This window comes from Hipposideros armiger, unplaced genomic scaffold (assembly GCF_001890085.2).
Source record: "Hipposideros armiger isolate ML-2016 unplaced genomic scaffold, ASM189008v1 scaffold_26, whole genome shotgun sequence".
Taxonomy (NCBI): domain Eukaryota; kingdom Metazoa; phylum Chordata; class Mammalia; order Chiroptera; family Hipposideridae; genus Hipposideros; species Hipposideros armiger.
Window position 1 is genome coordinate 1495025 of NW_017731376.1, and position 14311 is coordinate 1509335.

Genomic DNA, 14311 nt, shown 5'->3' on the forward strand with positions numbered 1-14311 from the left:
TGCCTCAATTAGTAGGCTTATATTTATTATAAAAACGGTATGGAACAAACCTGGGCTTCCCCTTCAGTCAAGAGGATCCTAAAATCAAGTTTTACAAAACAACTTCCTTTAAAAATTGTGCAGAGGAAAAATTTTCAAGGTATATTCACATTGCACTGGCTTTCTTTAAAACGACTTTCTTCCCATCCCTCCACATGGAGAAAAGGAGAGAATATGTGTTTATCTCTTTTTTAAGAGTGAAAACTTGCTCCTTTACGTAAGGATCAGAACCAGACACTTCACTCAAAGATAGTCAACAAGCAACGCTAATTAAATCTACACAAATTCACAGCACAGCAAAGCTCTTCCATGGGCCAGAGAGAGAGTGTCAGCCTGCCCCTTTTCCGTGAGCCACAGCCTAAGGGGGTCCAGCGCAGGGTTAGAAGAGGGCACTTTTGAAAGTCTTTAGTTGGGAAACTGATCTTCCCACTTAAAGGGTATCACAAAGGCTCTCCCCAGAAAGAGGCTAATTACTGCCAAGAGAACAGATGCCCAGTTCAGGGAAGAAAACTCTCCAACTAAAGCGGTCTTCTTAGGAAGGCCCTGGAAGACTGAGCCGGTCAGCTCAGGAGGAAAACTGCGTAGATGGTGAAGTCAGGGACCTGGGTGCAACTTGCAGCCGAGCCACTCCAGGGCCGTGGACAAATTGCTTAACCTCCGTGACCCCTCAATCTCCTTCATCTGTAAAATGTGGTAGTACTGTTTATGCCACGGGATTGTTATAAGGATTGGGAAATAACACAAAGCATTTACACAGTTCTTGACAACTGGCATATGGTTGTTATTAAAACAACAGCTCAGAAGAGCTGAAGAGCTGTTGCTTGTAAGTAACTAACAGTAGGACTCTTACTTCCTATGTCATGGCTGTACCCGAAGTTTAAGCTCCAATAGTGAATTTTTCTTTGGAGCATGTTACAGGGAACAAATGTGTTCCAAACGTCTTGGTGTCTCATTATATGGGATGTAAGACCTCAGGCAGGCAGCCGCATAGGACCATCTACAGCAATGGCCACATGTCAAATTCCATATTAATAGCATCACCCTCGCCTTTTTAAAAAGGGGCAGTTTCACTAAATACTGTCCTAGCTGTCATTTTGAATGCCAGTCTTATGTGGAAAATAAAAATGATCTTCAAAATTTTAAATTAAGAGCTTAAATAATCAAAATTGTTCCCCTCTACATCATTTATAATATACTTTCTTAGAAATATTCTTTGCTGTATCAAGACTACATTAGTAAGATGTTTAAGTTCTAAAGTAATAACATAATTGGCAATATAAATGAGGTATTTTTGCCAATAAAATTAGTACAATTTTTAAAATATGATAATACCTACTGTGTCTGAATAAAATACATAGACATCAAGATACATTAATATGAAACAAAACCAAATTTTTTCCCAGTTCTGATTAGTCTGTGGCAAAACAGTCACTTGAATACATCGTTTATAAGAATTGTAAAGTAATATAATCCTTTTAGAAAGCAATTTGACAATATGTATCAAGAGCCTTTAAAATATTTATATTCTTTAATTCAACAATTCTACTATTGTGAATCTATCCCTACAGAAATAATAGTCCTAAATACAGAAAATTTTACACATAGATATGTTCATTGCAGAATTATTTCCAATTGTAACTTAATAGAAAGCAACTTAAATCTCTAAAAGCAGGGAAAAATCGTTAAGTAACCTGTGACATTCACCCAATGAAATATTATATAGCCATTAAGATTGACACATAGAAACACTATGCCTTAACAGAAAAATGCTTTATTATATACAAGAGCAACCAACATAACACAAAAGTGTATGTACATACACACACACACACACACACACACACACATTTATATCCAAGTAAAAAATAAAAACATATGCCCAGAAAAAATACTGGAAGGTAATGTAACTAGTTGTTACTAATGTTGCCTGTATATGATGAGAATATGGGCTTTAAAAAAATCTTTTTCACCAACATTATTATTTTTATTAGCTCAGCCATCCTGCCCCCTGTTGGCAGCTCAGCAGTGCTCAGCTCGGGCCGGGAATCGAACCGGCGACCTTGTTGCTCAGAGCTCGCACTCTTGAGTGAGCTCTTAACCAACTGAGCCAGTTGGCCGGCCCTGTTTCACCAACATTTTAATGATAAGGTATTCTTTTTATTTTTATTTAAAAAGTTTTACTTAGAAGTATTAGTACTTTTAGCCATCCATCCACACACACACACACACACACACACACACAGTTAATACCTTGGTTTGCGAACATAATTTGTTCCGGAAACAAACTATCCGTATTGCAAGACATTGCTCGTTCACCAAGTTAAAATGTATTAGAAATGTTTGCTCATCTTGTGGAACACTCGTAAACTAAGTTATTCGCAATTCAAGGTTTTACTGTACATATATATGCGCATATATATATATATGTGTATATATATATATATATGAGCTCAAAGCTTGCAATGAAAGCTTTGTGCTATATCCATGAAATCTTTATTATAAAGTTCATTAACTCCCCAAAATAGGAAATAGTACCAGCATTTAGATACACTCTAAAACACATTTCCTTCATGAGAGTAATAGAAAGAAAGAATGGGTGGAGGCAGAGAGCCGTCGGTGCGTAGACGGGCCTTACGTAATTGTCTCTTGCAGACCAGCCTGGATAAAGCTGCATATGTAGCTGTCTTTCCTTCCGCGCTAATTCATAATATTTAGCCTGCTCTTCGCGGGACAGGGCATGCCACTAAAACAAAGAGGGGAGGGGGGAAAATCAAATCAAAGTAGGCAAAACAGAAGCAGTCACATCTATTTCATGTTTCAAACACTGCAGAATGATAATATTAATTTTTAATATACAAAGAAAATATTTAAACTTTCATTTATCTATAAATGGCAGAAGACCCAAGTGCTGCAGAAATCCAGTGGGAGTCCGGTGGCCAGAGTGAAACTCAAACTCTGGTTTCTCTATTCTGTGCTTTTGTATCCAAAATAAAATGATCTGTCACCCACTCTTTCTCTTTTCCCATATAAACTAAAAGGAACTTTCACTGCTGCCCCTCAACACCCAACTTAGCCCCTTTTCATAGTTTGCAGCATATTCTGATATCTGAGCCTAAGTACCACTTATTTATGCAAAATGTGATAATTTCCAGATGTCTTTTCCACAGATACATTCTTGCTTCACATGGACACTCTCCCACTCTGTCATATGAAGAGTCTGAAACCTTCATCATATGATCCTGTCTATAAAGCAAGACATCAAAAGTCAGTCTGTCTGTCTCAGTCTCTCCACCCTCTCCTCACGCTTATATAAGCACTAATTGTCTACAGACAGGACACTGACAACATTGCATAACCACACGTGCACACTTGATGGTCACGGTTTTTGGTTTCCTTTTGATGGAAAGCAAGGCGCATTATTTAAGTTTATTTTTGCCATGTAGCATTTGAGGCTGCAGTACCTAACGTGGAGACTACAATGGCTGACATCCCTCAAAGTTTCCATTTCCCTGGTACATAACTGATATGTATCATATATAGCAAAATAGCTCATGTAGGCAAGGCAACCGTTTGGGATTTTAAGCAGCTTGTAATTTGCACATTGCTCTGCATGTTTCCCCACAGCTTACCCCAGGCTCCCAGTAGGCAGTCTTTTAAGTATTTTCCCTACTTCCTCAGTGGCCAGATCTGTCAACAGAACCTTCCAGGAGAACTGGCTGGGCATTGGGGGACCCACTGTCCAGAGGCAAAGGCACAGAGGTGGCAGGTGCAGCAGACCTGAGTCCGCACCGTACCTGGTGTATATCCACATGCACACTCGCGCATCTGAATCGGCCCGGGGCCTCCCGACTCCTGCTCGCCCCAGCACTAGGGGGTGCAGTTTTCCGTTTCACTTCCTTCCATTCCAGGCTAGGTGACTCTCATTCATGTCTACCTGCGCATTGATTTTAATGTCCCTGTTCTTGGTTTTCACAATGATAAAACAAGAAGAAGAAAAGGAAGGTATGGCTGGATTGAGGAAAGGAAGCGCAAGCTTGATGAGAACGTTCTCCTGGAGGAGGCCGTGTCTACGTCATCCACAGGGACTCAGCCCCTAAAGCATGGCTATGAAGCATTCCCCAGGAAAACAAAAACACCCGCTGTTCTTGCTTGTTAAGAACACCCCACCTCAAGAAGGGCGCCGAAGCACCTTCTGCCATGTCCCACCCACCACTGCAGCCTCCCAGTACAGGTGCGGTTGGTGCCCACGGGCAGGTCGACGGATGTCATTTCCTTCAAAAGCCCCTTAAAAGCCAGGGCTTCTGTGTTGGATTTGGGTAGATGATTTATTTTTTAATTGCTGTAGAAATGCAGAGTGTAAAGTTAAGAAGTATGACACACAGCAGGATTTGGCCTGAGCCTAAGGGCAAATGAGACACTGGACTTTTCTTAAAAAAAAAAGAATTGGGGAAGGGGGTGTGGAGGTGGTAGGGGGAAAAAAGAAAGAAAGAAAAAAAAACCCTAAAAAAGTTATCTGAGACCTACCTAGTTCTTCGTACTAGCAGAGAGTCAGTGGAGCCTAGGAGGAAGGCATGTCTGGGTCAGCAGTGAAGGTTACACTAGGCAAGAAAAGTCACACTTCCTCTACCAACTGACAGCTTTCCTAAATCGGAGACACTGGCCTGGTGCTAGAGACCTTCACAGGGAGAAACAAACAAGCTGGCTGGCACAATGGAAAAGGTCAGCTTTGATTGTTCTTTTTGAGAAAAGGCTAATCATTAATATTTACACAATAATGGTAGTAAATAAATGTGACTGGCAGAGGCAGAGTGTATTACCAACAAGGAACAAACAAGAAGTCAAAGAGGAAATGAAATTAATGAAAGAAGTCTGACTTTGTCAATTTGTTTATTGGTTTGACAAGTAATATCTGTCTTATGCTACTGCAATATATCAGTATAATATTATATAATTTATGGCAGCTTTATAACTTGCTGAGAAAACCTGAAGTTTTATAAAATTCATCTCCCAAAATGCATATGGAGTTTGGGATCTTCCACCTCAAACCACCAGGTGTTTTACAGTGAAAACAAAAACAGGTTGGCAGAAAGACCAAACTGAGCAAACTGCAAGGAGGAAAAGCAGGCCACAGACTAAACTATTTACTTGTATTTTTGATTGCTTTTAGTTTCCTGATATTTCTAATGCACAAAATCCACTCACCAAAGATCCTTTACCAGAGTAAAACAATAGGTCAAACAATAGTATTAAAGTTTTGCATTGAAGCAAAAGTAAGTCTAGTACAAACTAGAAAGACGGGTCTTCCTTTACAGGAATTTCTAAGACAATTGACTAAATATGCTTCTGTATCATTTGTGCTTAGTGAAAACTTAGGAGTTAATTGTTTTTTAAAACCAAATTTCATTAAGATTTCACCAAGTTGTTGAGAAAATATCCACTTAATTTGAAGAAACTCATCCAGTTCCAAGATTTAAAAATCCTGACAATACATTTGCAATAAGTGGACCTCCTCTAATAGCCGGTAAGGTCTTAAAAAGAAAGCATATCTGAAAGTTAAGATTTGTTATTATTTATAATATGAAAAAGAAAACTTGGATTAATTCATATGAATCAATATTTCTATTTTAGAAATACAGTAAAGATGAATAAAAATCAAAAGATAAAATGTTCAGGTATGGAGTTAAGTTCCACTTTTAAGAATTATAATTATCCCAGTGTAAAACTTCATGATTTTAAAGCCAGGAACTTTAAAGAACTAGCAAGGACTACTCTGCCAGAGGGGAGTTATGAAAGGATAGAAAACCTGATCTTAATCAAAGATCTCAGAGACCTATAAATAGAAACAGGTGTCCAAATCAAAGACAGAGAGAGACCCCAAATGAGAGCCATCCGTTAGGACACATGCTCTGATCTGGGGATTGTTAAGGGAGCTGAGAAAGTAGCAACTGTGGGAAACATTAAAAATAGGAAGCATACCTCCATATCATATCCTTAGTTTCTTGAGCAGGAAAAGAATTCCTGCTGGAGGACCAGGGGACCTTAACTCAAAAAAGAAAAAAAAAAAAAGCTAAGAGTTTTACACAAGCTAAAATAAGAACGTCAACCCTTCTTTTCTTCTAATTTCTTCTTTTAAAGGGTCAGGGGAAATGGTCATCAGCTTTTAAGCTTTTATAAGGTGGGGTTCTTCAAAGATGATGGGAATCACTCTTTTGCTATGATCTGGCTTGGGAAATCACTGTAATTACTGTTATTAAGTGTTTAAGAATCCACAGGGAGATAGAGTATTGTACGTGAGACACCAAAAAGCTATAATCTACCACTGCACCCTACTCCTGAAACTCCGGTGCCTTGCAGATTGGAAATAGCTGTATTTTTGTTGTTGTTGTTATCCAACAGGAATCGATAATGCAGAAAAGCAATTCTGCTTCCCTCTGCCTGTTCATCCAACCTGAATGCTTTCTCATAGGAATGCTGAAATATATTAGGTTTGTAACAAATGTGGTAAAAGTGATCATCAATAACAGCTAAAACATGATCCTCTAAGTCTCATAAAAGTTGTTAAACCCTCCTCGCTGAATGTTCATTTGCAAATCATGAATTTCTTGAGAGGTGGCAAAAACAAATACACAAATGCACAATTAAGAATCCACGACACATATATGAAGAGCATCAACAACTGTGATGAAACATTTCTAAAATTACAATGTTATTGCCGTGAAAATATAATTCGAATTAGAAAAATACAAATTTTTTCCACCACTCTTCAGATACCTATCTGAATCATTTTAATCCTTTAGAAAAATACCTGGAAAGACCGACTAGCCTTTTGGCTGGTGGATGGATAAAAAAAAACATCTTAGCGTGACTGTGCTAGTGACAGCCTAGTGCCTGGTATATATGTGCTCAGGAAAATATCTTAGCATGGGTGAAAGAACGGATGAAAAGAAAAGGGGCTCTCCAGAAACGTGCCTCATATACACTTTAACAATCAGAGAATGGTTTTTCCAGAATGAAGACTTCTCTAGGCCACATAAATTCTCCCACTTAAAGCTTCTGAGTGGCACAGAGCTGCTTCTATCTTGGAAGGAGTGGCCAACCTCTGTTTGCCAGGGTTCATCCAGAATCATGGCTGGTCCTCCAAGGAAGGCCTTTCAGTTGCTCCCTGGGTGGGTTCAGTGCTTTCCTGCTTCAGACATGAGTCCACACACACATGGCTCCGTCTGGGAAGAGTCCGCTTTCCCCTCCCCTAATCACTTGGTTAACCCTTACTCATCCCTCAGGTCTCAGTTTAAATACTATGTTCTTCAGAGGGGCCCTTCCCTAGCTCCCTCTTATTCTTTCTCACAGGATCTTGCTCTGTACATTCACAGAGAATTTGTCACAATTTTAATTATCTATTTATTCAGCAATTATTTGTCTTTTATCTGTATCCTGTCATAAAACTTTAAACTCCATGAAAGCAAGGATGATATCTATTTTATTTAGCAAATATTATCTAAATTGCTGGACTACCATGCCTGGCACATAGAAGACACTCAATACATACTTGTTGAAAGATGAAACAGGGGAAGTGGTTATCATTTACAGGAAGTTTTCTATGTGCCAGGTACAATCTAAGTTGTTTACAATGCATTTTATCAATTAATCCTCCAAACGGTTATCAGTGTACCTTGTTCTCTGTTACTTCCCAAAGTGGCTGGTGACTACCCAAATGCCTACTATGACCACCTGACACGCAAGTCCACTTGGTCAGGTGTTAAGGAGGCAGTTCCCCACTTCCCACAAAGATTTATATACCATCCCAATACTTACCCTTCTGCCTAGAATCTGGTTGATAGCTGCACTTTCTTTCAGAGTACACTCAGCCACGACATTTGCTCTCATTTCTTTCATGTATAACATAAAAGCATTAAGAGGCTTCTTAATGTGAGGTCTTTTTGGCTCCTGCTCCTTTCTCTGTTCATGCTGAGGCTTCCTACAAGGTGGATGTGGTGGTATTGGGGTGGGGGGGGGGACAGGATAAGGAAGAGATGGGAGGAAAGCAGAGCATCTGGTTACATCACTGGTCAAACTCAGGCTGGGGACAACACTCTACACTGGTCAAACTCAGGCTGGGGACAACACTCTATGCCCTCCACAAGCCCCCGGAACACCACCAACTTGGAAGGTCAACTTCTCCAGCTTTGTGAGTGAGGATCCTTCGGTCTGAGAAAATTCCCCCCAAGCTACAGAAGTGCTTAACACAAAATGGAAATGGGCGTGTGACGCTGAGCTCCTTGGTCACCTCGGGAAAAGCTGGCCCTCTAGTACAAGTGGTCATTCCTTTTTCAGAGCTGAGGTTCTTAACTTTGGGGAGGTCAAGGGCCTCTTGGGCAAGCTCGTGAAACTTCAGACTGTCTCCTCCAAACAAATGCATGTTGGCTTTACCTACATGTGCTGGGGTCTTGTGGACTACCTGTGCTTCCTGTGGACCCCTCCTCATGTCCCAGTCAGCAAACCCTACAGTAAGAAACTCAATTCCTATCCTCAAGGCGCTGAGCCCTGCTGTTAACAACTGAGCCCACGCTGGCCCGACAGCGAATCCTGGGCTTGGTATGCCCCACTCCTTTGAGTTCTGTGCTTCTGAAGCCAAGAGGCTGGAAAACTGTCCCTTGGGCAAGCACTGAGTTCTCCACTTCCCTTCAGGCACCACCAGGGGCTCCCCAACAATCAGGCTTACACAGCTCAGGCTTATTTAGTGCCTGTGCTCTGAAGATGACTCCATTTGGGTGAGGTTCCCTTGATCTTTTGGGGTCTGTGCTCCTTTCCAATCTCAGAATCAAAATCAGCTCACAGTGAGAATCAAGCTGCTTAAAGCAAAGCAAAGCAAAGCCACACTGATTTCCTCAACAAAAGAGGGGGGAGGTTCAACAGGAGTGAAGAAGAAATTGTGATTAAATCCTCAGGGTCTTCAGGCATTCATTCACAGGTGAGACTACAGGCAGACTTACACGTGCATCAGGTCGCCGTCAGTGTGGGCGTGTTCCTGTTTGACCTGAGGCGTGACAATAGCTGGATGAGGGATGCCAGTTGTGTGGGGACCAGGAGGACCAGGAATCATGTGATGGGAAAACCTGAAAAAAAGGGAAGAAAGAGAAGGAACAAGGTGTACTAGTGGCTGCTGTCGCCAAAGCGAGATACAATAGAATTCGGAAACAATCCACTAACTGCTATTAGCAGTTACACTCAGCAGTAGCAACTATAAATTAGAATGGGTTGATCATTCATTTCTTTCCTTTCTGTATTCAGGTGGGAAATATTTATTTATTTATTTATTTATTTATTTATTTATTTATTTATTTATTTATTTTTAGCTGAGCCATCCTGCCACCTGTTGGCAGCTCAGCGGCAGCTCAGCTCGGGCCGTGAATCAAACCGGGGACCCTGTTGCTCAGAGCTCAAACTCTTGAGCGAGCTCTTAACCAACTGAGCCACTCGGCCGGCCCAGGTGGGAAATATTTATAATTATTCCCTTCATAACAGAATTTTTTTTTCCAAACTAATAGTAGAATCTGGCATTTTTCTTTAGGCCACAGGATCAAAAAAAAAAAATTGAGTCACTTTTCTTGCAAAGCAGTTTTCAAAAGAATTTTAGTAAGAGCGATTATTGGAAATATAACACTTCATTAAGATTTTGCTTTTTAGATGACTATTAAATAAAAGCGAAAGACATCACATTTAAAAACCTTGGCCTACATTCCCAAGCAAACCATCAGAGTCGTCTCATATCGTTGGTCTTCTTTAATAATATTAGGAAAGAACAACTGAGAAAATCAGGGACAGGAAGATATTTTTTCAGTCCCCAGTTTAATAAGATTGCCATTAACATCATCCAAAATAATTTTCTTTGCAGAAAGAATGTCTGAGAGATCAAGCCTTATGGAAAACCGATTAACAAAATCAAAGGGAAGAATACAGTTCTGCGTCAAGGTAAAAGCTACACGTGCAAAATAAAGGTTTTTTTTCCCCCCAGTATGCTTGTAGAGCATAATAAAAATGTAAGCTATCCACCACCATCCAACACAAAGAAGGGAAAACTGCCATGCAAGAAAAATAAAATAAAGACAGACAGTGCTTTCAACAAGTGCTTTGGATAAATTTGGGTATGCTTTGGAAATCTTTGCTTTTCAAACTGATTTAAAGTAAACACATAATTCAGCAAGAACAACATTCTCAGGTCTTTCATCAAAGCCTGTGCAATTAATTCCTTCTTCCGGGAAGGCAACAAGGAGCTCTGCTTGGATATGTAGTATTTCAGAAACAAATTTTTAAAAATTAAGGCGACATGGTAAAAATACAAATATTTGATCAAATAATAAAACTTTGCTAAATGCACCATTTGCAAAAACACATGATGCCTAGGAGAAAATCCTGTCACCAGATAGTTCTTACAATGTTACAAAGTGTAAAAATATATTTTGGGGGAAGGATATTAATTTCATCCCCTCCCAACTGACTAGATTTACAATTTGTTGAATAATGTTTTTTAATAAGCTGAAATTCACCACAGAAACTGCAAATTTCATACCTATATAAAAAGTAAAGAAAGATTCACAACCAGTTACTAGCCCAAAAGTTTGACTTCTGGCATGATAATGCTAGCTCCCTTGAAAAAGCAACATCGAACACACAGATGATATACATCACAATGTGTGTGTACATCAAGCACAGAAGCCATCCTGTCCAGAAGCAAAGCATGACACAGAGCGGTGTGGCGGCAGACCTCACAGAGCTTCACTGGCACTACTGTGTGGCCACATGGCCTGATTCACACACTAGGACACACATCCCGGAAGGACTGATGGCCTGTGGGCACCATTCTTTCTCTTCTGACAGCCTTGGTCCAGGAAGGCTATCTGGGCATTTTTCAAACAGTGTCACATTTAACGAATATGACTTTCCTCAAAGAAAGCAAATTATCGAACTTAGACCAAACCAGTTTTTATCCTTCCCCTGACCCCACCCCCAGCATATTTTGACTAAAACAGTCTCTTATGAGATCCACTTTCAGGACATTTCCTGTCCTGCGGTCAGGCGGCAAAGGAAGTCCTCTGGAGGCACAGCTTCTCAGTGTGCCCAAGTTCATCTCTCTGGTGGGTGTGGCTGGTGCCTGCTCTGGGGCACAAAGTATGGCTCCTACCCAGGAATCTCTACGACACCTAGTGTGGGAGCCAGGCACACTGCACAGACAGACACGTGGCTGAGCTATATGCACCCTCCTAGCCAACCAAGAGGCAAGCAGAGCTGCACAAAATGCAAGCGCAAGAAGAGCAACGTGTCCTGGGGTGCCCAGTTTCCACCTCTACCTACCTGGACATGGAAGTGTCGACTGACAGTGAGGATGGGTAGGGTTGCCTGAATCCTCCCGTGATGGGATATACAGGCTGACCTTGCCTGAGGTCACAGAAGAAAGGAACCCATCAATGACAAAACATGAGTTACCAACCAGCAGTAAGAGTTTGATGAGGGGAGAAGAGGGAGGTAATCAAATAGAATTTTGTGGGATATTACAGACCAGAGTTTTTCTTCAATTATCCAATTGCTTCCCATCCTTGCCCTCCACCCAATCAACACATTCTTTTGCCTTGAAGAAAATCTCCCACCCTCAACTTTAAAAACAAACCAGTTCATGAATTACCTGTCTTGTACCCCCTTCCCCTCTTCCAACCCCACTAATGCTTTGAACAAAGGCATATAACAAAAGTTTATTGAATATAACAGACCCCTGAGAATGGTGACACATTCCTTTCAGAGAAGGAAGTTAGTGGATTCTTTATCAAAATCTGAGAATTTCAGGACAGGGACGAAAGAAGGCAATAAGAGATCGAGTCATTGAAGTGGATTTTCCCTCCACTCTGAGAAGTCCATCTCTCCCTCTGTTCCCACATCTCACATTTTTCATTGTCTTTACTTCCACCTGTCACAGACGCAATTCGGCACACGGGTTATTGCCCCTAAGTAGTTAAGTTCAGACAGAATGATGATGTAGGTTTGAACATGTACGCATAATCAATTAAATTCAGTTATTGACTGAGAGGTTTAATACTAAAGAGAGAGCTCAAGTGAGCTGGAATTCCCATGACAGGATGACCCTTCCTTGTTGAGGAAGAGAGGCAGGGGAACTGGGGCAATGCCATGGGGCTGTAGGGTCAGAGATCCAGATAAGGAAAGGAGGGAAAACATTTGCTAAAGTTGAAGGACTGCTTCCATGGAATGAGCAGTGGGGAGGGGAGGAATGGAGGAGGGACGGGAATGAGAGCAGGGAAAATTGTGTGTTAACAATAAAATGGTAAAAATAGGCTACACTATATAAAATTATTCTCTCTTCCTCAAATATATTTCCTTTTCTTTATCTTTACAATTTAGAAAATTTTGAAAGCAACTGTATGAATTTTTTAGAAATAAACAACATTTAGATTCTGAGGGAGGAAAAAAAACCCCAAACATTAGTTTTTTACTTCTCTGAACTCAAATTGGAGCTTACTTTATTAAAATTCAAAAGATGCTGCTGTATTTTTGAATTTCTCTCTACTTGTCATTTACCTCATTTTCTCATTTATAAGCAAAGAAAGTACATATTCAAGGTGTCTAAGTTTGTTTAAAAAATATAAGTTTTCATAAAAAACTAGACAAGAAAAACCACACTAAGCCCTTTGTACAGGCATAGCAAATGCCCAAAGCCACAAATTGAATCCATAAAACTATAAGCTTCAAAGCAAACGTTACATAGTCATTTTCTACACATATTAGCAAACGGACTCAATCCATTTCAAAGTCTGTATGTTTTTTAATGTTATAAATTGAAATGAAATAAAGTTAGCACCTTGCCGGTTGATTTGAAATTTCCTCAACTCTACAAGTGTTATCATTCATAAAGCTAATTTCCATCAAATGGAAAGTAGAAGAACATGTGTTCAAGTGCCTGGCTCAGTTTGCAGGAAGTATCTTACCAGCCAAGTGGGGGGGTAATCTGTCCAACACCACCCGGAGATAGGGGGTAAAAGGTAGGGATCTCAGGAGCCGGAGGATGTCTGGACATGCCTATTAAAAAGAACAGAGAGTAGCGCGTTCAGATACACAGGACATTGGACTCTTACAGCAATAGAAAGGCAATACAATGCTTTCTTCCATTACTTCTTAAGGTCTAGAATAAAACAACACTTATTTACCAGATTCATTTAACAGAAATCAGTTTGTTATCTTTTCTCAAGATTTCAACATCTGAGAAAACAGGCATTAAAAACAGTCCATCTGGGCCAGCCAAGTGGCGCGTTGGTTAGGAGTTGGCTTGGGACACCAGCTCTGAGCAGCAGGGCCTCGGTTCAGATCCCACATGAGGGCCAGTGACACTGCGTCCTCTACAGCTGTTATGGTGAACAACAGCTCGACCTGGAGCTGGGCTGCCGTGAGTCACCAGTGATGGCTTAGGCTGCAGTGGGGCTGGCCGGCAGTGGGCGTGAGCTTTTGTGAGCTGCCATGAGCCGCTGTGAGAGGACATCCAATGGCTGGTGAGTGACTGCCTCACCCGGAAATAGCGCAATGATGATACCAACAGGGGCCAGTGAAGTGACGTTCTCCACAACTAGACTGAAGAACAAAAAGGACAGCAACTTGTCTGTTCCCCTTCCCCGATTCCCCAATGTTGTTCCCCTCCTTCGATCCCCCAATAAAATCTTTTAAAAAAAAGTCCATCTTGAGGAACTGCTGACAGAGTAGCTATACTGCTAGTAAAACAGTCATCAAATAAGACTTTGAAATTATTTAGTTTGCCCACATTATTTCCCTTTGGTTAGGAAAATAGTAGACAACTGCTTTTGTGTAGAATGGCTAATGAGAGCCCTTCATAAGTAGATGGCCTGCCATGGCGCTCAAGGATTAGGTAAATTGCCACTTTCATATTTTTTATCGGCTCCCTTATGGACACATAGATTTGGGAAATGTGATACCTCATAGGATCAAAGATTAATTAGGAATCATCTTCAGCCCCATAATGGTCACACTTGATATGATTCATTTGGTCTCTGCCACTTCGGCTCCAACTAAGCTCTTCATCAAGTTGAGTCCTCTGGGCGTCAAGGTCAAGCTGTTCTGGATTAGTTGTATTCCACAGAAAATTAGAGTGCCACCAAATTGTTTCTTGAGCTCACACTCCCTAGCGTACACTGTCCTATAACTGTAAAAACCACCTAAAGATTATACCTAATCCTACTCCCAAATGACATGTCTTTGTTTA

General features: G+C 40.7%; 1 protein-coding gene across 7 annotated transcripts in view; it reads right to left on the minus strand.

Annotated features, from left to right (window-relative positions):
• Positions 1-14311, minus strand: part of LEF1 (lymphoid enhancer binding factor 1) — a 118539-nt gene that overhangs the window by 15945 nt on the left and 88283 nt on the right. For 4 of the 7 annotated variants that reach the window (XM_019636012.1, XM_019636011.1, XM_019636015.1 and 1 more), the window contains exons 5-9: positions 13029-13119; positions 11389-11472; positions 9030-9152; positions 7852-8014; positions 2675-2782 (exon numbers count right to left, since the gene is read on the minus strand). In XM_019636012.1, the coding sequence (XP_019491557.1) occupies positions 2675-2782; positions 7852-8014; positions 9030-9152; positions 11389-11472; positions 13029-13119 (569 nt within the window). The remainder of the gene's footprint in view (positions 1-2674; positions 2783-7851; positions 8015-9029; positions 9153-11388; positions 11473-13028; positions 13120-14311) is intronic. The other 3 variants (XM_019636017.1, XM_019636013.1, XM_019636014.1) reach the window with 1 other exon arrangement.